The sequence below is a fragment of the Coturnix japonica genome, chromosome 20, assembly GCF_001577835.2.
Source record: "Coturnix japonica isolate 7356 chromosome 20, Coturnix japonica 2.1, whole genome shotgun sequence".
NCBI lineage: Eukaryota > Metazoa > Chordata > Aves > Galliformes > Phasianidae > Coturnix > Coturnix japonica.
In genome coordinates this window covers 1223205-1248164 of record NC_029535.1, presented here as the reverse complement: position 1 = coordinate 1248164, position 24960 = coordinate 1223205, and the positions used below count along the sequence as shown (strand labels likewise).

The 24960-nt window shown below is 43.1% G+C and overlaps 1 protein-coding gene across 2 annotated transcripts in view; it reads left to right on the top strand.

Annotated features, from left to right (window-relative positions):
* The window catches only part of MMP24 (matrix metallopeptidase 24), a 43224-nt gene that overhangs the window by 6485 nt on the left and 11779 nt on the right, over nt 1-24960 (top strand). For both annotated transcript variants that reach the window (XM_015881336.2, XM_032448518.1), the window contains exons 4-5: nt 1063-1367; nt 16927-17088. In XM_015881336.2, coding sequence (XP_015736822.2) covers nt 1063-1367; nt 16927-17088 — 467 coding nt within the window. The remainder of the gene's footprint in view (nt 1-1062; nt 1368-16926; nt 17089-24960) is intronic.

Here is a 24960-nt window from a genome sequence, read left to right as displayed (position 1 = left end):
CCTTGAGTCTGCTCTATGTCCACCAACAAACAAAACCAAAACTCCAAGAGCAGCACTCTTTAAGCTGAAGTTTACAATTATGAGAAATATATCTGCAGTTAAGCTATGAGGTGTACTCTGAAAGCAATGCCTATTTTATGCTTTTGTACCTCCTATTTTATGTTTTTGGAAGATGGTGGGATGGCAGTAGAGGTTGAACCCCATTTCATTTTGCTGCTATATGACAGACAGTAGCAGAGGGGCAGTCTGACAAAACGGCATCTCATATGGGAGCATATGTGGAGCAGAGGTGTGGAATTGAACTCTTCTGTGTGGAAAAAGATGACACCCACTGACATCTGTTGACACTTGGTGAACATTTAGGGAGGCCAAACAGTGAATGTGAGCACAGTGAGTTGGTGGTTGTACACTTCAGCAGTGGCGACAATGCTGCCTTCCAAATAGCCATGCAGATTTTTGATCACCTCATACAGGCTCTTGTTCATCACTGGCAAAAATGCAAAGCTAACGGTGGTGTCTGTGCTGAAAAATAGTGTTTGTAGTTTAGGATTTGCTCTTTCAGGGAGTGTTATTGTGCCCTTTGTACCTGTTGTAATTTCCACAGCTGTAAATGGCAGACATGGCTCTAAGAGGGACCTAGGCATTTTTTTTAATTAACCCCAGCATTAGCTGTCATGGACTGAGGTTCACAGTAGTGGCCCTTTAGTCCAAAAGGATTTACTGAAAGGTTTGTTTCTGAAAAAGCATTTTACTAGTCAAGTGTTTTCATATGGTGGATTCTATTTTAGCATGGTATATTTAGGGAAAATATGGAATAATTTACTTGTTTTTAAACTTAATTCTATTAGTGAGGATTTGGAAGAATAGCAATTACAAGATGAACCTCAGTACTGGGATTATCCTCACTAGTAAATGCAGTCCACATCCAGGCTGTTATTTTGTTGGTAACTTTATCTGTAACAGCGAAACTTGTCATGGCCTAAGTCGAGTAAAAATACTGCGGATGAGTTATAGTAAGTCTGAAATCTGCACTTCTAAATGCTCCTTCTCTCTCATTTACAGTGTACACAACTATACCCCCAAGGTTGGAGAGCTTGATACAAGGAGAGCCATTCGTCAGGCGTTTGATGTTTGGCAGAGAGTGACACCACTTACCTTTGAAGAGGTCCCCTACCATGAAATTAAAAATGACAGGAAGGAGGCAGATATTATGATATTTTTTGCCTCTGGTTTCCATGGAGACAGTTCTCCATTTGATGGAGAGGGTGGATTCCTAGCTCACGCTTACTTTCCTGGACCAGGAATAGGAGGGGACACTCACTTTGATTCAGATGAGCCGTGGACCCTGGGAAATTCCAATCATGATGGTAAGAGTGCGAGTTCTTTTTCAGAATAAGAAAAAGTCGAATGTAAGCACACTGGAAGGCTTATAACTGGAAGTGCTTAGCAGAGCTTTCCCTTCCCAAACGGCAGTTCAGATGTGTTCTAAAGCATGTATTGCCTTAAATGGATAAGCCATCTCGTTAGTAGGTTTGTGAGTGCATGCTGCTGCGAGCATGTGGTACATGCTGAGGGTTGAACAGAAGGATGCATCTTCTTGCTCACTGAGTATCTTGAGATCTGGGCCACTGTTGCTGCAGAAGGTTGGGTTTCCCAAGGGACAAGATGAACAGGAGGATCATGGCCTGTAAACTGTGTCCCACAGAATGCTTAGCTGGTTGTAGTGATGAACAGAAAATGAAGAGAATGAAGGCATTTGTATTTCGAATATGTGAATCTATATTTATTTTCCCACAGCGTGAGTGCAGTCATTATTCTTTCTGTCAGAGGATGGGGCTGGCTGCCTTGTTAAGGAAGGCAGATAATTAGAAGAACTGTTCTTTTGATATTAAGCAATGAAAAGCTTTGGTGTCTTTGTGGCTTTATCTTGCTGTCAAGCGACAATGTGCATTTTCTGATTTATTTTAAAACCTCTGATTCAGGATTGAGGTGATTTGTAAAACTTCTTAATTTGGGAAACCAGAATTTTACAGTGATCTTGAATTTCTGTTGACTTTAATGTGCTAGAAAGAACATGGATTCAAAAATCATGTTTTGGAACATTTTATAAAGATTTGAAGCTTTTGGCATGTAAATGACTTGATTTTTAAATAGTTCAAATGCACAGGAGCCTTTGTGTGGCCATGATGTCTGTGATCACATCTATGATGGCTATGATGTCTAAGAACAAATGCAGTGGTGATAACTTCCTTCAATCAGACAGATTCTTGTTGCAGCTTTCTTTCAGAATAGAATGCAAACGGAGAAAATCCCTGAGTTTTGAGTTGATATCTATCAGATCATCTTTGATAAGAAATAGAGCTGCTAAATTCAGTATGGAAATGCTAATTTGAAGGAAAGCAGCACTTATGAGATAATTATTTTCTCAGGGAAAGAGAAGGAATCTTTCCAGGCATGTTTAAATGATCAAATAAAGAGAGGTTGTAGCCTGTGGGTTGTGGAGAGCGTGGGAGATGATGTTGTGGTGGAAAAGCACTCTGCTATCTTTGAGATGTTATGAATTTTAATTGCTGTGTTTATGGCTGGCAGGCAGTTCATAGATTGCTTTGAGGATAGAAATTGAGAATCAAAGACTGAGAAGTTGCCTTGTGAGAGCTGCTTTTGTGTTCCATCAGTGGTCTGTGCAAGTTGTCTGGCCTTAGCAGTTATCCAGTTTCCATATTGGATGGGAAGGTGGCTTGTGTGCAGGATGCAGCTTGGTAGGCAGGCCTGTAAGAGACCCTCAGGTGTGCTGGAACAGGAGCTCCTCACAGGAAGGTGGAAGGAGAGCTTTTGGCAAGTTTTACTTTTTTATCAACCCACAGACTTCCTTCTTATAACAGGATGGGAGGCAGTTTGAAGTCTTGGAGGGGTGGCTTTGGGGAAAACTTCCTCTTTGGTACAATGGTACGACACTGTCATTTTCTTGAGGTTTTCTTCCTTTTTTTGTGCGTGTGTTTTAGGACACCATTTGAGAGCAATGTCTGCAATGAGTTGAAGGCCTCTTTTTGTATGAAAACTATGTCTTACACAGTGGCTCTTGAAAACACGTGGTGCATTTCCCTGTTGAGCTGCCAGACTGCTGGGTGATGTTCTCAGTGTGCCTCTGGCTGGTGTTTGAAGGACTGGTGTGCATTCTGCTGCTTGTGGTTATTACTGTGGTTACTGATTAAAGCATTGAGCTTTCCTATCCAGAGCATGAATGTTACTTCTGTATTTGGGTGCAGCATTATCTGGATGGCATAGTTGTTTTAAACCATCTATAAAAGTGACCAGGAAGGGAAATGAGAATGGTGTGATCATATTTGCCCCCTGCATCTAAGGGAATTGCTGATGGTAGAAGGGGAATGTTATGTGTGGAGGATGACGGGGTGAGCCTATACTCAGCACTGTAAATGTGGGCATTCAACATGACTAGCTTGGTTTGCCTGTATTCATAGCCTTAATGTGCCAATGTCCTGTCTCATTGCTAGAGGTGGCCAAGGCCTTTGTAGGAGGGCTTTTCTTTCTGTTTCACAATCTCTTGTCATTATAACTCTCACCAGCTTCATGGTCTCACATTCTGATGTGTTTTACTTGAAATGTAGTTAGCAGCTCCTAGAGAGTTTCTCCTTTGTCAGTTTCCTTAACTGCAATCAGCTCAGTGCCTTTTTTGTTGGAAATAAAACGTTAGCAAGGACAATATTGCTTCTTTAATAGGAAATATTTCTTCACACATTGTCTTGCTTGTTCTTATGATTGGTATTTTGGGGCAGTATAGAACTGAAAAATGGTCTCAGCGAAAAAACCCACAAAGCATTACCAGCAGACCAGTAGCAAAGCATTCTCACTTGTGTTCCTATGCAAAAAGGAACCTGTAAAATGTTCAATTCCTGATAAGAATGTGCTAATTGTAAGGGAAATTTGAATGGTGTCTCCTTGTTGTAGTTGTAAAGGTAGACATATGGTCAGTGTGTCAGGATGCTGAGGCTGGCACCATGATCCACAGAACACTTGGCTGATGAGAGCTCCGTGTGGTTTTGTTGCAAAATGATATGACTTGAAGGTTTGCTTTTGTCGGTCTGCATTTGTCTTACTATGTTGTAGCACCTGAGGAGTTGCACTAAATCCATGGCTGGATGCAACTGTCACCCTGAAGAAGAACTACTCGAGAGTCTTCAGTAGTTGTGCTAATTGTGTGGACAGAGATGAAACATTTCATATGGAGGCTCGTCCAGGCAGGAGAAATGAAGGATGGTGTGAATGGATGTTTCTGTGTCATTTCTTGTCTATGGGAAATGTGACATCATGGATTTGTAGAGGCTGGAGGGGACCTCTGGAGATCCCATTCCACCCCCTCTGCCAGAGCAGGTTCCCCAGAGCAGCACAGTGCCCACATGGGTTCTGAATACCCTCAGAGAAGGGCAGTACACCACCTCTCTGCACAGCCTGTCACAGTGCTCCCATTCATCAAAGTATGAATCATGTGAAAACACCCTGCGGTAACCGGCTGAACTTCAGAAGCAGTTTATCACAGCAGCCAGTGCGTAGTCAGTTGCAATTTGTGTGTTCATTATTTTGCATGATCATTGTTATACTGACTTTGCCTATTGCAGACATCATGACTGTTACTGTGTCCATTAAAATCAGTGGTATGATCGTAATAGGCATAATGTTGGTTGTTCAAGACTGGGCTCATAAGGATGTGTGCTCCAGCACATCTGTATCTTCTGCTGTGAAGAGGTAAATGCAGTCCCCTTCACATTGTATTTTAAATACAGTTTCTCTTCTGCATACATTTCCTTTAGCCAAGTAATAGTGTGCTATCAATTCATGACTACTGTTTTTTCAAGTTAATTCTACTACCTTCTCCTGTGTTGCCATAAGTAAGCTGTGGAGAAAACTAATATAGTTAACATAAGGCTATGCAGAGCTGAGTAGGAAGCTGAATTCATGGAGCTGTCCTTGGCATGTGTACAGGATTCCTTTGCTAAGTATTGCAAGTGGGGTGTCAGTGGGAGCTGCTACAAGCATAAGGCAGGCTTGGAGTTCAGAAGGATCAAGGCAAACAAGTGATGTGACAAACAGGAAGCAACTGAGAAAGAGGAGCATGGTTTTCATTTTCATTTAGAGATAAATTAGCTGCTCAACCACACAATGAGGAGGCACTGGAGTGGTTGCAGTAGGAGAATGTATCTCTTATTTTCCCTTCAAGGTGCTTCTCAGTAGCAGTGAAAGCAGCACTCAGCCCTCAGCTGACCCCAGACTTGAGGCTCCTGTTTATTCGACTTCAGTGTGTGGGCACGTGGAGGCAGCTGAATCCATTTCAGATTTGTTGTCGTTTAGTGGTGTGCTGGGTATGGGTTGCTTGTGAGCCAGGTGGCCCCTGTTGGCTGCTTGGAGTGCTTGGTCAATGAGCTGCCTGCTCATGAACGCAGCCCCAGTATCTCGGTTGTTTCTATTACCAGAAAGCACATCAAAGATAACTGTGCTGTGCTTTCTCCAAGCCTTGGGCATTTTTTTTTCATGTGAAAGTGTAGGAGAAGCTGAGCACACACTGAAATAGCTGTCTCAGGACTCACAGCTGCTGCCATACGTTGTTCACTATAGGCTGCAAAGCCTGTGCCTGAAAGACACACCCAGGCTGTGCTGTGCTGTGACCACTCCCATGGCTGCCTCAGTGCCGTACCTAGCTTGAATCAAGTGCAGATGTGTTGTATGACATCCATTGTTAACTGGGCCAGCGCAAGTATTTTCTAGCCTTTATATTAAACTGTTAACAATGTATTTGCATGGATCTGCAATAATAGCTTGAAAACGTATCTTACCAAGTGGCAGAAACTGAACTGTCATGTTAGATATCCACTTTAAGCATGACTCTTCTCATACCTTTCTGACAACTCAGATGTTTCTGTAACCCGGCTTAATTACGAGAAGTCAGTTTTAATCCCCTGATTAACATTGCAAATAACATCATTGATAATCCCCGTCAAATCTTCCTCGTGTTTTTGTTTTTTATGATTGTTGCTGTCAGCACCACATGACTGAGTGTGCAGCGTGCCAACGTGCTGCAGCTATTAGCTCTGCAGTGCACACAGCTATTAGTTTCTGCTTGCAGTGCCAGTACCTGCTTGTGTCACCGTCAGTGCAGGGGGCAGCGCCTGCAGGAGCTCCTGCAGGGATTGTGGAGAAGGGTCTGAGCTGCTTGGCAGGAAGGCTCCTGTTAGAGAGAAGCTCTCAGTCCTTCTCTGTGGCTGTTTCCACCACAAGGACAAGTGCTGTTTCAGTGAACAGCTTGCTGGACAGCAGAACAAATGCTCAAGCGGCCATCTGGACATGGCATATGCTCAGCAGGGTTTTTGGGACAGCCAGAGGCCATCAAAGCTGGTCAGTGTTCAGCAAGGATGTCAAGGAAGAAATTCTGGCTAGAGCAGCTGATTTTGGAGGAGAATCTTGTTGTCCAGTGAGTGTTACGGCCTCTGAGGGGACAATTCTGCCCGTTGGTGGGGAGGAGGTGCAGCGCTCTGAGCTGACATTTAATCTGTGGAGGCAGCATGTGCAGAGCGTGCAGGCACAGCATGGAGCTGTTGGCTGGAGCAGCTCAGCAGGAAGGGACTGGCAGCACTGGTGTCAGCGGGAGCCAGCGGTGTGCCCGGCTCCAAGGGCAGACCACATTCTGGGTGCACTGAATGCAGCATGGCCAGCCGGTCAGAAGCAGGAATTCTCCTGCTGTGTGTAGCACAGGTGTGGCCTCACCTTGAGTCTTGCGTGCAGCTCTGGGCTGTACAATGTGAAAGGGACGTTAAGGTCCTTGGAGGCATCCCAAGGAGAACACAGAGCAGGGCTGGGATATGTGTGCTGTGGGGAGCACAGGCCTGAGAGCACAGGGGTTGCCTGGTCTGAAGAGCCAGAGGCTGAGAGGTCACAGCACCCTGCAGCCCCTGAGGAGGGGGAGCAGAGGGAGCTGCTCCTGGGAAGCGGTGGTGGGATGGGAATGGCACAGAGCTGACCCAGGGGAGGCTCAGATGGGTGTCAGGGAACATTTCCTTACTGTGAGGGCTGTCAGGGATGGGAAAAGGTTTCCTAATGATGCCCTGAGCCTGTGGGTTTTCAGGAGGCATTTGGACAAGGCACTCCAACATACACTTTTACTTTTGGTTAGCCCTGAAGTGGTCAGGCAGTTGGATTCAATGATCTTTGTAGGTCCCTTCCAACTGAACTGTTCTGTTCTCTTCTTAAGTAGTGTCTGTTGCTGCAGCTTTGTTGTTTTCTGTCTTGACAGTGTGGATATAACAGTCCTTCCAGATTCCTGTGATAATTTTATCCCTTTTCCTAAAGGCAGAATCCTCCCATCCCTGCTTCCTCTGTGGAATTCAGTGGCACAAAGAGTGCAACTTCTGGCTTTCAGAGCCCCAGATCACCCATGGGTACCAGGCATGGTCACAAGGCTGGCAGGTGGGAATCGGGTTCTTCAAGGAAATAATCATTAGGAAGACCTGCATCAGCTCACATTAGTGTGAGCTTCTCATTTGTTAAAGAGGCATTTTCACACGGAAAACTGTTCAAATCAGGTTACAGAAGCACTCAATACTAGAAAATGTATGGTTCTGTTTCACTTAACCCCTGTTTATGTGTGTGTCAGACCTTGGATGAATCTTCAGTGTTTCTTTGTATTTTTACTGTAATGGTTCTGCTTTGTGTAGGTCAGGCAGTTTTCTATACTAGTTGGACTTGTATTTTAATCTCCTCACAGCAGCTCAGAGCTGTAAGAAGGTTTTCAGCTTATAGAATGATGGCAGCAAATTCCCTCCTTAGTAAAAGGAATCTTTTAATGCTGTCACTATTCAAGAGGGAGAACTGATGTGCATGGAAAGGTAGATGGTAGTACTCTATGTACTGCTATAAGCATCGCTGATGAGTATTATAAGTGTATTGGATGTGTGTTAGGGTAACAGTTTGCCTCGTATTAAGCAGACTGTGTAAGTGGGTTTGTCTTTTATTTAAACTGGTCATCATAAGACATCACTTTGGAACCACTGCCTATTACACGACTTTTATCCTCTCTGATGCCTTTGATTAAAATAGTGTGATTTGTTTAATTGTCTTTATTTGCCCTTTTCTGAGATGACTGTACAGTCTGCTTGTAGTCCACCTATCTGAACTGTACAGATGCAATGCGTGCTTGCTAAAAAAGAAAACACAGCTGTTTTTAACCCCTTCTCACATTTATCCTCAATTCCAAAATTGAATCCTGTTTCCTCTGTATTCATTGCTCTACTTTAATATTAGTTTTCTAAGGAAATGCTCAGAACAACGAAGAAAATCTACAGAGTATTAATATAATAAGCAGCTCAACAGCTCCTGTAGTCACCACACAGTATACCTATAATGTTGCTTTCTGGCTGTTAAATACATTTTTAATTTTCTTTCTCTGATTTCTCAGGTAAAGAACATCTCCACATCTAAAGAGTTTTGTTCTAATAAATGGCATTTTGAATCCATCATTATTTTTCAGGCTTCTGACTGTATTGTTGAAAACAACATCAGAATATTTCAGAGCGAAAACCAGAAGTGCTTTGAAGCTACTCAGTTATCTTCTGTTGCAGAAGACGCGTTACCTGAAAGACTTCTGTGTAGATGTTGGAAGTTCTGGGGCATAAGATTGTATTCAGATTTCCACTTATTCTGTCAGGTGTTTTTATAGTAATTCACTCCACTGAAAAGGAAAACAGTTCATTACTTAGTCTCATACCTACTTATCATTGGTTTCATCCCATAACTGCTCAAAGACCAGTTCCCATAAGCCATGTTTCTCTAAAATCATATTTTAATGTTGAACTGAATTTGAGCAAGTATATAGATGCATAGCTTCATAACAGCCATCCATGGTAAAAATAAAAATAAAACATAAAAAAATCAAATACCTTAAATAAGCAACAGTTGGAGATTATATCCCTGTTGTGTCTGACAAGAGAAACATAGAAGGCTTTAAGTAAAGGATCAGAAAATTATAGTTAAAAAAAACAACACCTAATTCCATCAGAGAAACTTGTTAGCTGTTGTAGCTGCTCATGGAACAGATGTTCCATTTACTTTGTGAATTACGAAAGTAAAGAGAAGAGAGAAAGCCCACCAGCACACATGGAGGACTTCTGTCTTCAGATTCTTCTTCACTGCTGGACAGCATCTCTGTAAGTAATGCTTTCTTTTGTGTTATGTGCAGTCGTTAAACAAAGATAGAAGTGGCATTTCAGTAGTGCTGAGCTCGTGCAACAAATTTGATAGAGCAAAGAATATTAAAGCTTTGCAATATTGACAGTGCTCGTTATTGATCACAGCTGAATGCAATTTCTGCTTTCAATGCAGTATACTTTTAAGTGTTTTGTGACAGTATCTACTGCTTTTGTCAATGTTAGTTTGATTTGCAGTGTATGAATGGAGGTATTTAGGTATTTGGAACTATTGATTTCTTTATAAAAAAAATAAAAATTAAATATTTCACTTCTTTCCACAGAAAATTGGATGCATTGAGATTCATAGGAAGGAGCCAGTAGGAATCAGAATGATGTCATTCCCATAAAAAGGAGAAAAAAAAATACAGAGGCAGAACATGAGAATCAAGGTGAGACAGAAAATCTTTTTGCCTTTTGACTTTGTGATCCAAAAATAGATAATGTGAAGCAAGCCAAAACATGGCAGTATTTCAAATAAACTTGCTCTATTCCACTGAATGGGGCAGTAAATGACATAATAGGCAGTTGGGAAGAGAATAAAGGAAAAATAAGTGAATTATTTAAAAAGATTTTTCTATTTGTAGTCAGAGGTGGTTTGCAGCATTAGCACTGAAACAATAGCCAGTACTCCAAACCTCTTCCTCCTGTTTCTGAAGAAGAGTACAAGATGTTGAAGACAGTTTAAATCAGTATGGCCTAATCTACCCAAATCTACCAAGAGTACCACCTTAAGTGGGGAAACTCTCTTGCATCCCCGTTGTCTTACTTCTCAGTCCTGCTCAGTCTTCATAGCTGCATCAGGAACGTTCTGTGTCAGAGGAGGGCATGAGACATGTCACCTCTCTGTAGCAGAAAACACTTCTGTGGCAAAGAGTTCCTCTTGCATATCCCCCAGGACATCAATTCCCTGTTGCCAGTAACAGGAGCTAAGAATCATTTCAAGCTGGTTGACAATAAAAAAAAAGAGCCTTGAGTAACACAAACTGGTTTGTGTCCACAATGCCTCTGCCAGGTCTATTTTGAGCACACTGGGTCAGCCTTCTAATTGTTGTGGAATGCTCCTGGTTGTTCCCCAGCTGGGTCAACTCTCTCTAGACCTTACTGCTTGCAGTATGGTAGACTTCAGCATTCCTTGAACTTGCACTTTCTTTCTTCATCAACCATAACTGTGTGAACAACAATCTGGTTCTTTTGCTTTATTATTATGCACATTTTAACTTTCAGTATTTGCATTTGCAAATGAGAAAAAGGAAAGCTCTAAGTTACTTATTACAATTTTTTTTCAAGACTAATGGAATGAAAACCATCTACATTTTCTGTTTTTATAAGTACTTCCCTTTTCTTTACCATGTGTTCTAAAAGACAAAGCTATACTATGTTAACATCATTTGTATAAAATAGGATACGCCTTGTTTAAAGGCCTGGTCAGAGTTGAGTAAAAATCCCTTCTCATGAGTTACAAAGGGAGCATATTAATAGATCTTTATGATACAAAAGTTAAATAAGGGCTTTCAGTTCGGTGATGATTGCACTGGAACAGGTTACCCAACGAGGCTGTGGATGCCCCATTCCTGGAGGCATTCAAGGCCAGGCTGGATGTGGTTCTGGGCAGCCTGGTCTGGTGGTTGGCGACTCTGCACATAGCAGGGGAGGTTGAAACGAGGTAATCATTGTGGTCCTTTTCAACCCAGGCCATTCTGTGATTCTATACTTATTTAGTATTAGTTCATTGAATTATTAATTAAGCTATACTTAAATCTGTACTTATGGGAAGGTACAGGACAGGCTTTTGAGTATAATATTATTATTTCTTTCCATTCCTGGCTGCTGAGCCAGCTGAAAGTAGTCACTGCTTCCCCTCTTTCTGGCTGTCCTCTCTTGCCTCTGCATCCCTTGGTCAATTAAGGTCTTATAACTCCAGGAAAGAAAAATATTTTTTCTCAAAATGCCTCCAGGAGGTTGTTTTAATATTGCTATCAGTACTATCTCAGATGAAGCACAGCTTGCGGCATTAATTAGGCCTGTAACACAACTAACAAACCTACTCTGTGCACTGCCTTATGGAGACAGTAAGGCAAACCTATCTTTCATGACTCCTGGTTTTCTGTCCTGCAGTCACTTGATCTTACAAGGATGCGAGTCTCTTACTGGCATGACTGTAACAGAGATGACACCTTAGTTGACAGTGACTCCTGCTTTGAGTTGTCCAGTGATATAAACTAGATGATAAAAGTTTAAAATAGATTGTTGTGACCATGCTGACTGTAACTGTACAGCACATCCCTGAACCAGGAGTTCTGGGGGCTGATGTTAATGTATATGTACACAAAACATGCAGTGAGATGTATGAAAGGCCTGCTGTGGCACATGAAAACTTTCATTTGGGGTCTGTGACTCCCATCTGCTAATGACTTTAAAAGCTATGAGTGGTTTACCCTGACCAGAAACATCCACCTTGAGTTGCTGGCTGTAGGTCAGTTCCTCCAAGGTGAGCTCCAGTGTGTATTTACACCTGTGGCTTGTCAGCCTTGATGAAACTCAGCAGCTGCAATCAAATTTGAGACAGTCTGTTCAGAAAAGTCAAGTGAAAACTACAAAATAAATAGATAAAATTTAAAAGGGGTTGGGAAAGTGTCATGAAAAAGAGCATCTCACATCTTGTATAAGTTAACATTGCAGTTGTTTGATGTGCTTTTGCTGCAAAGTTGGTCAAATTGTCTATATGGAGATATTCCCTGCAATCTGAGTTTGTTAACAGTTTGTTACATGGCTGATTTCTGTTAAAACCGCATATCATTCTCTTCTTTTTCTAGCAAAGCTGTTGAAAGCTTCTTAAATGAGATGTTTAAGATGCATCTTATTCATTGCTAAATTTACAACTCTAGCAGCTTAGGAACAAAATGAAGGCTCTTTTTCTTTTCAACATGTTTTTTTTGTTTTTTGGTTTTTTTTTCCTTTTTAGATAGAATGAGAGGAAAACGGCTTCTGATGTTTGTCTGATGCAAACAAATGAAGGAGCAATATCGTCACTTCTACAGATCTTCATGTGCAAGAACATCAAAAGCATACGAGCAGAGCATATTGTGGGAGTGAAAGGAGGAGCGCAAAACAAATGGCATACTCTTGTGTTTGACAGATAAGACCTGCCAGGTCTGAAGATGCAAGTACCAAGGCATAGCTTAGAGTAGCCCTAAAGCTTCTTTAAGTTGTGCTTGGAAAACAGTTGTTGGACTTGACGGGATCATTTCAGTGTATTTTAAAAGCATGTTTATAGTTCACACCATTTTTTCTGTAATCACCCCAGGTATGGTGTTGTCACAAGCAATGATCTGACTTCTTCAGTATCATTTTTACTTTTAATAAAATTTCCAAAATGTAACCCATGCATGTCTTTTCAATTGTCTGAGTGAGTAGCTCAGTGTTATCATGATGATACTGCTTAAAGTGTAATGTGGCAGAGATCAGATTCACGGTTGCTCTGCTATTATTAATGAGATGCACAGTGTTATTAAATTACATACCTGCTGTCTTACAGCTCTGCCCTCGATTTACACTCTGTTGTGCTAGATGCTCCAGAGTCCTGCACTTACAACAGCTATTTATACAGCTGTCATATTTTGTGATAAATACTGATAATAATATCACAGTATTTCCATAGTGGTAGCTCTCTGACCCATTACTATAAGCTGATGGACACACTAGTGACTGTTTTTATGTACACCTTAATATGCAAAGTGTTTTTTAGCCAAATATTTCTACGTGAATTTTGATGGTCAAAATGAATAAAACTATAAAAGAAGGTATGTGTTAGCAGTTTCACAGAAACCTTCCTCGTGATGTCTGATATCTGATTCAGCAGCCATCTCTCCAGCTGAAGATGGAACTAAAAGAAGCATGGAATACATGTCTAGAAGGAGGATAGTTTATGAATCTGTTAATCTGTGACTGTCGTGTTCTTTGTGTTGGTGCAGTAAAACTGTGGGTTTCTGAAGGGAAGGTTGGTAAACAATTTGAGAATGCTTAACCAAAGACCTGTTTTAGGTATGTGATTATATTGCAGTATATCTTAAGTCAGACAGTTCAACTGGGGAATGCATCTGCTAAAAGGGGCTTTATTATAAATATAAACTTAGGTAACTTTTAATTAAGGAAATTCAACACAAAATTTGTTTATAGTTGTGCATATTCTCTGTCTGATGTACACATGGAGAGTAACAGAACTGTTACATTGAACATAAGATGAACAGTGCGTTTGTTTGGATGATGGTAATGAGAAATGAATGTTTTTATGTTGTTACTTATGGGCTGTCAATTAAAACTTTCTCTGGTGATAACACAGTTTTAGTAAGGAACATATACCATAAATGAATTGTTACTCTGTTTTTAGTATAGGAATTCAACCTATTTTACTCAGTGGACCAGCTTATGAAACTCTCCTTGGTTGTGTGGACTTATCTTCTGCCTGGTGATTTTTGGTGGACTTTGGGATGCCTCCTAAGAACCAGGAAGGAGGCAGCACTGGCAGGTCTCTGACCAAGCATATTTAGTTTGTATAGATGATGCAAGTGAGGAAAAATTGTTAGACATCTCTGGAGACCTCCCTCTGCAAATACAAACCAGAGGTAGCCCACTCTTTTTGTACTGTGCTCTCTGCCATGGGAGGCTGGGTATATATTGGATACAGAGTTAACTGGTTCTTTGATCTCAGTTATGGGCAACCAGGATTGAACAGGGAGTGAAGAAGCTTTATCTGAGAGTCTGATGTTTCTGTAGAGCCGGAGAGTATCAGGTTAGACTACCTGTCCTCCTAAATTTCTCTCCTAGAGAGATGGACATCAATAAGAGAGGAATATTCAGACAAGACCTGTGCAGGACAAGGCCATAGTGTGTGTTTGAGAACTGTCAGAAAATCCCAGAGGTACTGACACCTTTGAAAGTGCCTGCAGAATAGCTAAGTTTCCAAGCAGCATGAGTATGCGAAGGGCTGCTGGAAAATATAGTTGCACCTGTCAGCAGATGGATTTATATGTTGATATTTTCTTTTCAGAGATTACAGCCCACAATTTGAAATGAGCAACATGTTGTATTCCATGCTGTGAAACTCTCAGCCATCTACAGTAAAGAGAACTTCTGCAGGTTTGCAGATGATGCTCAGTTGGAGAGTGGTTAATACACCAAATAGCAGTGTTGTCATCAGAGGAACATCAACATGCTGGACAAGTGGGCTGACAGGAACCTCAATAAACTGAGGAAAGAAATGCAAAGTTCTTCACAGAGGATGAAATAACAGAATGCACATCTGAGAGGGCAACAGAGCAGAAAGTAGCTTGGCAGGGAAGGATCTGGGAGGTCCTGGTGGGCACATGAGCCAGGTGTGTGACAGGCCAACAGCATCAGGCTGCATTAAGAGAAGCCAGCAAGTCAGGGAAGGTGATCCTTCCTCTCAGCAGCAGTGAAGGTGTGTATAGAGTGTTGTGTCCAGTTTTGGGCTTTCCAGTAAAAGAAACTCAAACTGGCACAGACATGGACAGCCTGCTTTACTTGGCCCTGATTGGACAGAGCGGCTGTATGAGACAATCTCCAGTGGTTACTTCCAGCCTCAACCTGGAATGAGCTTGTGTAGTTCTTTGCAGATGTAGAATGGGCCATTATTTGGTTGGGGCAGAAAGAAGTGATGGAAGATTATTTAAACCTACTTTAAATTAAGATAATGTAAGCTCTTATGCTCCTGGTAGAGCTTAGTACAACCCGTGTAGAAGCAGTTGATTCAGGTAGACCTGTATGCAGGCTTGCAGAGTGATGAATTGCAGGCGTTCTGCCAATACAAAAACTCTTCAGATACTTCTGCAAGGAAGAGAATGCCAGCAAAGTGGTGAGGGGAAAAAGTCTGCAACCACTTAGCATGGGCATGGCCCTTTTCTCCTTAAAGTCAGAATGGAGTAGCTTTTAGTTGGACTTCTGTGTGTGAATAGTTGAGGAAATGAAAGTGGCATGCTTTCATGGACATTAAAGTGCTACAGGAAACAAAGTCCAGTTGCTAACATGGCTTTCAGTCTTTGAATTGCTTTTGAAAATTGAGTGCATCTTCTAAGCTTGGATGTATTTGAAAATGCACAGAAAGCAATCAGTCCAGGCTTCACCATGTAACCATGTAATGCATTTCACACTAAGATACTGAATATTCTACTATCTAGTTCAGTTTCCAGCAATAGAGGAAGAAAAGCAAGTTTCCATTTCAGTTTCCAGAGTATAGAAATTCTGGCATTTAAAATACATGTGTGGCTAGATTTTAGCCCATCTATTTCTTCAGATGTTTCTATTGTACAAATGTATTTGCGTATTTATTTGAAATGTGTATTTTTACATGACTTGTGTGTTCACGTGCATATTCTCTCCAACTCAAAAGTTTTGATGATAGAACCATGTTGGTGTGATAAATGCAACCAGTTAAGTACTACTTATTACTGGCTGTTGGCAAGAATGTCATGAGATGCTGACAAAATATCCTGGTCTAAAGACTTGCAAGCTTCTGATTCCACATTACCATATTTCTTATACATGAATCCCTTTTGAGACTCCTGTCCCATAGGCACCTCAGCCACGTACACAAAACTTTAGTCTGTTACCTCTAAGTTGGTTGGTTTGAAGATGCAGAAATGCAGTTGGACATGCTGCAAAGCAGCTGCTAAGTGAACGCTGACAACTGTCTTCTCCTGTGTCTGATTGCCACTTGTTTGCTCTTGTTTTGTGTCTTGCCAAAAATCCCCACCAAACTGATCAGACCCGTTTAAGGAGGACTGAGGGCTCATTTTAGGCATTACCTCTTAGGGCAGTTCTTAAATCTGTCCTTGTTGCTGTGTCTTCACCCTTCACAGAAGCATTGCCTGTGTCACCTTCCATGTCAAGATGCCCTCAAGATGTAGAGCATCCAGGGACTGCTCTAGATCAAGGAGGCTGAGGCCCCAGATCCATGAGTCTGGAGAGGAGTCTATGTCTGTGACAGTGCCACATAGTGTCCTATGGGGCAGCGTTATATCACCTTCTCCCACTGACTCGGCAGTGCCAGGAGTTTAATAAAGTAAAAGCATGTTGAGAAGCCTGTGCTGGGAGAGATGAGGCTGTTCCTGGGATCACAAGTGTGTTGTGGTGTGTTAGCCCTAGTTGTCTGTGTCCCAGCTCCTGCCTTTGTAGGCCTGGCTGGTGCACTGCTGATCTGATTTGGTGGTCCAGATCAGAGCAGAGGATGGCACTGGGGGACCTGGAGTGGGGAAGAGTCTCCTTTCCCACCACAGATCGTTGTTGACTGGGAGGCTGGCAGTGCTCTCACCTTTCCTAGCAGCACTGGGGTATGGAGGCTGTGGTATCTAAGGAGCCTGTTGGCCATTTTCTTTTCTGCAGAAAAATCTAGTCTTCTACTCCAGGCACTTGCCTGTTTTCACTGGTCTGATGGATCTCCGTGTGGCCATTGGCTTGATGCCTCCTGCCTGTTGTGTGATGACTGTAAAAGCTACACAAGCTTTCAGGACTAACGCCCTCTTGCTCAGCTGACACTGGCACATGACATGCTGTGTGATTGGATTGTGAAACAGTTACTTCTTGCACCCTGATCAGGCCGGTCTTGGGATTGTGTCAGGTTCTGGCTGCATATTAACCCATTTGTGCCTTCCTTCCACAGGGAATGATCTTTTTCTGGTTGCAGTCCATGAGCTGGGACATGCGCTGGGTCTGGAACACTCCAATGATCCCAGCGCGATCATGGCTCCTTTCTACCAGTACATGGAAACGCACAACTTCAAACTGCCCCAGGATGACCTCCAAGGAATTCAGAAAATCTATGGTGAGCAACAATATCCACTCGTCTGTTTACACTGAGCCCAGGTGCAGTGAGTATTTTACAACCACAAACAGGTAACGCCTAAAATAATTGCAGTCAGGGTGGATTTCCTGCTGTAGCTGACTGGGAACTGTTAAAAAGCCCTTGATCCACAGCTAAGTATCAGTTGTTGCAGTTGCAGTATCGTTGTGCAGGTGAGGATAACCAGACCTGTGTGATCTCACTGCTGCTCTGTCCCTCACTGTCCCCAATATAAGGACTGCTGGACAATGAAATACAGCCACTTGGAACAGCCAGTGCAAATGGAAGGGAAGAACATGAGGAACCTGGAATATTAAAGATAGTAATAAGTATTTATACTCCCTTATTCTTTTTCTCCATATATAGAAGGTGGGTAAAAGAAGCTTGGATCTGCTTAGGGAGCACTCTTCTTCTTTTAATTTCTGGCTGAAATAAAAGACCATTGTTGTGCCACAAATATACAGGTTAGGTAGAGATGGCACCATCTGATGGAATGGTGGATACCAGGTGTGAGGACAGGAATCTTCAGAGTGGGTTGATTGAAGGAGACTGGGAGCAAGGGGAGGGACAGATTGGAGGAGCCACAGTCAAGAGAAGGCTGAGCTAGGAGATGCTGATGGAGGCTGTGAGGTCTGGTCTGATACTGCATGTGGTAGTGAGTGGAAAAATTGTCAAACATGCCCAGTTTCCTTTTTTGGGGGAAGAGCAAGTTTGGTAGATAGGCTATGTAATATTTGTAGCATAGAGCAACTATGCTGTGTAGCAATATTTGCAGCTGCGTAGCACATGGAGTTCCCAGTACCATTAGAGCAAGTATTATAGGAATTAAATGCTTATAAGATGGTTGTCAGTGGGAAATCATCACAGAGAGGTGGTGTTTCTGAGGGATTGCTGCTAGAATCAATGGCAGACCCAATACTAGTCAGCTTTTGCAGCAATAATCTCTCAGTAAATTTTAAATTACTGCTGATGAAATTTGTGCCAAAACCCATCAAACTAAAGAAGTACAGGGAGGCTTTAGCGGTCTGAACTGTATGCCAATTGTTTTAGTCTGTTTTTTGGGATTTTTTTTTTTTTGGTGACTGGAATGAGATTCATAGACATACAGACATATCCAAAGGACAGGCATCTCCATCAGAACTGTTTTCACTAACCCTTGTCTGGATAATGAGAAAAAAATTAAAAAAGAGGCATTTATATGGCCAAAGTTCACTGACACTATAAGGCAGATTTCAAAGTAGTATATAGCATTTAAAATAAGATGGCTTGTAGTGCACCTGGGCGGAGCTGGCTCGTTCCATTAGTACAACTAAAGATTTCTTTTCATTGTTCATTAATGGATGGAGTTGTTTGGTATGTGGTCATGTGGTGTTATTTAATGATGCATACTTTCACTCAGTATGCGTGCACTCAACAACCCTGGATTGCAGAGACTCTGGATGGTTTTGAAATAAAGTGCTGGGGTAGGAAGCATTAAAGCTTCATTAAATACCCACGCTTTCATTTCTGAAAGCTGCTAAAATGTCACTACACTGTTTCTGTTTTGAAATGTTGATTTATTTCCTGTAAATTAGAAATAAAAAAGAATACATGCTGACAGTGAAAATACAACAGAGAAAATATGACTGGCTTCTCTATTTCCAGATACCTTTTTGCAAAGAGAACAGATGAGGAACTGACAGATGTATTTCTTCCATGGCTGTGGTTCAAGCCAATGTCAGCACAGCCCAGGCAGGGACCCACATTCCAGGGCTGAGCTGAAATGTCTTCTGGGCCCATGGGCAGGGTGTGCCTGGAGGTCCTGGAGAGGCTGGTAAGGGCCATTAAGGCTTATTCATGCCCTCATGGGCTGACAGTTCCTGATAGCGCTGCATAGCAGCTTGTGCAGAGATGGAACAGAGCAGAGAGCTCGGCACTGTGCTGCTCACAGCTTAGTGACTTCATGGTGTTTCTTACTCAACCTGGTGACATTAAACTTTAGCCACTTGCTACATTAAGATTCTCCTTATGCAATATAATGTGCTTAAAACTTAAACTCAGCTTGAAGAAAGTGCTGTGAGTGAACTACCACCTTGTGCAGTTTGCAGTCAGGAGTGAGTTTGTTGACTGTCATGGAATCATGTGAGGCTGATCTCTGAGACCTGGGAGCTGGAGTGGGCTAGGAATGGTGTTGGTAGTTGTAGAGAAATTTACTTGTGGAGAGAGAATAAGTAACAGCTTCTGCGTTAGGAGCTTTGCTTCCCAGGGTAGAGATTTCATCCCTCAGCACGGAGTTCTGGAAACTCAGTCCTAAGGTCACAGAGAAAAGATGGAAAATGCAGATTATATTTCTCCCTGGAACAGGAGATATGAGAAAAATCCTTCCATCAGAGTGCCTTAGAGCTGAGAAGTACCTGCAAACATATCTTTCTTGTAGCTATAGCAGTAACATTCCATGATTCCACAATACCAGTCTGCCTTGTCTTGCTTTGGGGGTGCTGTCTACCAAACCAGCTAGCCCAAAACCAAAACATCCTGATTTGCTGCCCTGACGTATTCTGTGATGTTCAATATGTGTGATGTTGGAGCATACTATGCAAAATACGTCATAAAGCCACTGCTTTGCATCTAGCATCCTTTTTTAAAACAAAGTTCAAACCTACAGAATTTCATTCCACTGAACTTGCAAATCAGAGAGCAGAGGCACTACTGAAATTTAAGTCTGATTTGTCTTCTTTGACAATGTTGCACTTTAAATGTGTTTTTATGTTGTGTCTGCATTTATCCCTTGGGAAAGAATATGTCTAAGTCTGTCATCTAATAATTTATTGCACGATTAAGTTATTTTCTTCTGGATGTATTTGAAAACTCACCTACAAGGACAGTAGGTGATGTGAAATCTTGCTTGTGCCTTGTCATGATTAGTGTAAGGTCAATGTTTAAAACATTGCTCTGACTTAGGAGCTAATGCTGACAGGTGCAGCAGCTCACCAAGTGTGGCAAAGACTGAACTATAAGAAAAGTCAGCAGCATTTTTATATTCTGAGAGGTGCTTGACAAAAAGAGGGAAATATCGCACCTATTCTTTGCGTATCTTTTCCAGAATGATAGCTCCTGTTGTACTTATGGGCTTGTGTTATGAGTGGCATGGCCAGAAGGGAGTTAAACTGGAAATGACACTATAATGTTTAGGTCCCCGGGATATCCTGCTAGGTTTTCTGCCTCTCTTATTTGTCCTAGTGTTGAAGTCAGGGCTGCATGCAGTTACTGTGCAGTTAGAAGAAGCATACTCAGCCATGGCATTGTCATACAACTTGAACTGACCCTGTTTCAGCATTGCTCCTTCTGTTCTTCATGTCTTGCTGTAGGCGCCATTTTGTAGTGGGCTGTAAGGTAGCTCGCATAGTTAGGAGTGACTCTTCTGACATTGTGTCTGGAGAGCAGGTTGGTCAACATGATGTGCAGAGAAAACTTAGGTCCGCATGGCTACTTGGGGCTGGTGAGCCAGGCCATTACCTTCAAGGGCTTTTTGAAGCTTAAGCTTACAAATGAAAGGTCTTCTGTCTACTCGAAGATAGGCCAAATCATTAATCCTGGAGATTACCTCCAGGATTTCAATCCTCCACAGTCTCACTGAGGACATGTCATCCTCACACAACTCTTCCATAGCCCAGGAGTTCCTAGTCAGTGCATGTGCTGCATGCTATCAGGGCTGAGGTCCACTGTGGTAATGAAAAGCCCACCAGCCCCCATCCAAGAAACAAATTAACCACTGCTGGGCAATACCACCTCTGAACAGGGTGTCAGCAGACCCTGAGCAAAAAGCAGCTTCTTCTCGCCCCTTTACTCCTATGCAGCAAGCACAGGTTTCACAGCTTCGCTCACCTTTTCTAAATGTCTTCCTGTAGAGCAATCCCAGATCTGCATAATGTACATATATGTGTGAGATAGCTTTTAATGAAACAACAGAAGGACTTAATGCAAAAGGCTGTAAGCTCCATGTGGAGACTCTGCTTTGTAAACCACCAGACCACCTTGATCTGGTGTAGGACTAGGTGTTTGTATTAGGAATGTTTCATAATAATGCCCTCTGAAGGTGGGAGAGGTATAGAATAATAACCAAGACCCTGATCTATAGAAAATGATTTTAATGATTGTGAGACAGAGAGGTATGTACTGCTTCATGGATTTGCAAGCTTCTAGCATACCTTCTGTGCCAAAAGAGGAGTAGTTTAATGACAGTCCTCTACAGCATTGTGATGGATGTTCGTCTCCCGAAGAACAAATACCAGAAGAGAGAACTCGGAAGGGTAATTTTCACAAGCAAAATTGAAGTACCTACTCTATGAGATCCCAGCTCTTGAGAGCAGAGTGATTCTCCCTGTGACTACTCCATCCCATCTAAAGCTTCTGCTTTAAAGGGGCAAAGAAGGTGAGTTTCTGTGCTAGGTGAGCATGTGGATGGGCAGTAGCAGGGAAGGTGGCAAGGTCCAGGTGAGTTGGAAGCAGGTTGCATGCTAGCACATACAGGTGAGCCCAAGATCATGCCTTTTGAACACTTCCAGAAATCCAAATGGACTATGAGCCCTGGGCTGCCAGCAGCATGGGCGTGAGTGGCATCAAATGCCGTGCAGATGCTGCCACTAAGTTTGCAGTTTGAGATGGCCAATTTTCACTAAGGTATTAGTGCTCAAGGCAGCAGAACAGAGGTTTCTAAAAATGCTCATTTCAGTCTTCCTTTGGAAAGCTGTTATCATCTTTCCACCTCATTGGCAAACGGACAATACTATTGTCTTTCAAAGCAAAGAAGATGAACAGATTTTTTTCACTGTCACAAAAGAACTGAGTTGTGCAGCTGATGAGCTGACAGTATTAACTCTGTGTTATCTGTGCTGGAAGACTGGCTCATAATGGTAGAAATAGAAGTGCTGCTGTTGTTGGGGGAAATAAGGTTTCTGTTTTCTTTTTTCTTATTTGGATGGACTGATTAATCCTGTCTCCTTGTGCTCAATGAGTGCAGAGAATAGAGACAAGCAGTATCCTCATTCTCAGCAATCTTGCCTGTGTACTTACATAGCAGCAGCAGCAAAGTAACTGAGATGAGCTTCTCTTTGGGGACTTCTGGGCCTCCTACGCCACACATTGGCCCTTCTCCAGCCATACACACATTCTGCCAGCATCCCCTGAAACAGCACAGAGTGTTCGGGGAAGCCCCCAGATCTGGAACTTTTAGATCTGTGCCACACAGTGCTATGCGTATAGGAGGACAGGAGGAGGCACACAGCAGGGATAGGCCCTGGTACCACACCTCTGGCATGCTGCAGAGAGACCAGGCTCCTTCGCTGTGTAGCATCCTTATATGTCCACATTTCTCCTTTCCAGTGTGACTCTGTTGACACCAGAAGCAAATACAGATTCATCCTCTGGTGCACCCAGAGTCTCACCTGCTTTACACCAGGTCTCCATTCATAGTTTCATAGTTTCGTGCGGGTTGGAAGGGACCTTAGAGATCATCAAGTCCAGCCCCCGGGATTCGAGCCTCTGTGTAGCAGAGCAGCACTTCTACCACTTGCGCCACAGGGGGGATTCGAACTCCGGGCCCCAGTGTTGCAAGGCGGCGTCTTTAACCACTGCGCCACCAGGGCGCACTGTTCCAAAATGGTGGTAGGGAGTACCTGCCTGTCTCCTGTGCAGTACCCAAGGCCCACTTGGCACATGGAGGTCTCTGCCATGAGGCAAGGACTCACCAGCTTTGGATCTGTCTTGGTTGTGAAAGAGCTGGCCCATGGCCATCAGCTGCCTCCTGAAAGGAGCCGACAGTGCTGCTTAGCTAAAGCAGGAGCTCTGTTTTATGGGTATAGCTGGGCATTAAATGCTTCTCTCACTGTTGAAGGTCTTTCTGTGTTTAAAAAACCCCTCAGTTTTGCATTGAAACAAATGTCAGGCTTCTTCAGGTTTTTTTCCAGAGCTAAACTGGATGCCATAGTTGGAGAATCTTGCAGAGCCCTAAGCTCTCCTGCTCCTTCTCCTTAAGGCCAGACTGAAAATTTTGGACCCTGTTTTTTCACTCCCAAAGCAGAGAACCCAGTTGCAGGGTGAGTCACCTTGCTACAGAGCACTTATTTTGCTTACAGCATGGACTTCAGCCCTGGACTCTTGTCTTCCAGGTGAGTGCTCTGTTAGCTGAGTGGCAGTTGGTCATTCAGAGGAACACCTCTGAAAGCCTTTCTGCCTTTGTGATGGTCACAAGGACCCCACTGCCCATGTGCTGGCTGTACTATGGGTGCTGGAACAGTGGAGTAAGTGCTGAGCTGATGTGGGGGACTGTCTCTTGTCCCTGAGGTGTTTTGGTGGCAGCTAGCTGGTTTAGTAGGACAAGGGACCTCTCTCTACTGCTGTGGGGTCAGAGCATCCCACCTGATTTTCTCACTCCCTGGCTCCTGTGGATCACACATTTTGATTTGTGCCTGAGGAGCCTCTCCCATGTATGCAGACAGCTGCCACAGCCTGGCTAAAACACTTAGCTCAGTGTTTTATTCCCCAAGCACCCTGTATTTTATTCCAAAGCCTGCCTAGAGACGTGGTGGTAATCTTATTCTTGGAGTGAATATCAATAAAGCCCTTTGTTTGCAGGTGGATCTGACCTGAAACTAAGGCCATGCTCGGTGCTGGCAGGCTCACTCAGTGTGAGCCCTGGTGGCACCGATCCTCCAGGACCCTGCAGCAGGGTGCAGTGCAGTTGAGGGAACACTCTGTCAATAGCCGGGAGGACAGTACAATTATATTTTGTCCTCAACTATCGACACAGTGGCTCCTAAATGCCTCCTCTCTCTGTGTTATCTTCACAGGTCACCTTGGTATTCAGATGGTCTGCGACAGAGGAAGCATGAAGGGAGGAGGCTAAGTGCCAGTGGTGGAAGTCACACTCCGAAGGTGATCTGCTGTGACCCCAAAGCTTTCTGACATTTTTTTGCCTTGGTTGTGATAGAGAGGAAGAAAGTCTTCTTCTCTGCACAGTGTAAAGCTCCAGCCAGGTGCCTCTCTCCAGATCACGGAGTGCAGCTGCAGGGGGCTCCTGCCTGCTTCCTGCATGGAAGTGGCCCTGGGCTCAGTCCCCAGGGTGGGCTCGGCCCCTTGTGCAGTCACACACAACAGCTAGGTGCGGAGCTGATGGGGTCAGACCCATTGCAGACCTGTGCTAAAGCCTCTCACTTAATTTTCTCTTAATATTCTCTCTCTTGATAGGGGCCATGGTGCATGTGTGATACTTCCTGGTTAGTGATGGCAAGGTGGGCATCATCAGGTTCTGAAATAAATAGCAAGGTGCCAGTATCTCCTAAGTAACTCATTCACAGTCATCTCTGCTGCTAATAAAGCTGTTAAGCTCTGTCTTCAGCCATCTGTTTTGAATTAGTTAGGTTACTGTCATGACAATAACATAATAGCAATGCTTGGCAAACTCTGTAGGGTCTATTCTTCCTGGTTTTGTACCAGATTGGGCTCCAAAGTGGCTCAGGTTTTACAAGAGAGCATCTTTATAAGCAGTGAACAGGCTTTGCTGCTGCTTTCTTTCTCCCTAACTGCAGAGCAAATTGTTCCCGCTGGCACTTGGAGCTGTGGGTTTCAATGTTGTATATGGACTTCCCTGCTCATTGCATGCGCTGAACTGTAGAGTTGTCTTGCACCAAGGATTATCTTCCACACTTTTATCCCTAAGTCCACACTCAGTGACAAAGTGAAGGCAGCACTTAGAAATGCAATATGTATAACTACAAACAGGAGGCAAGGCTGTAGTCAGTGTAAATCAGGAGCCCAGAGTGCATTGAGGTCAAGAAGAGAAGTGAAATGTAGCAAGGAAAAATCCATTGTTGGCAG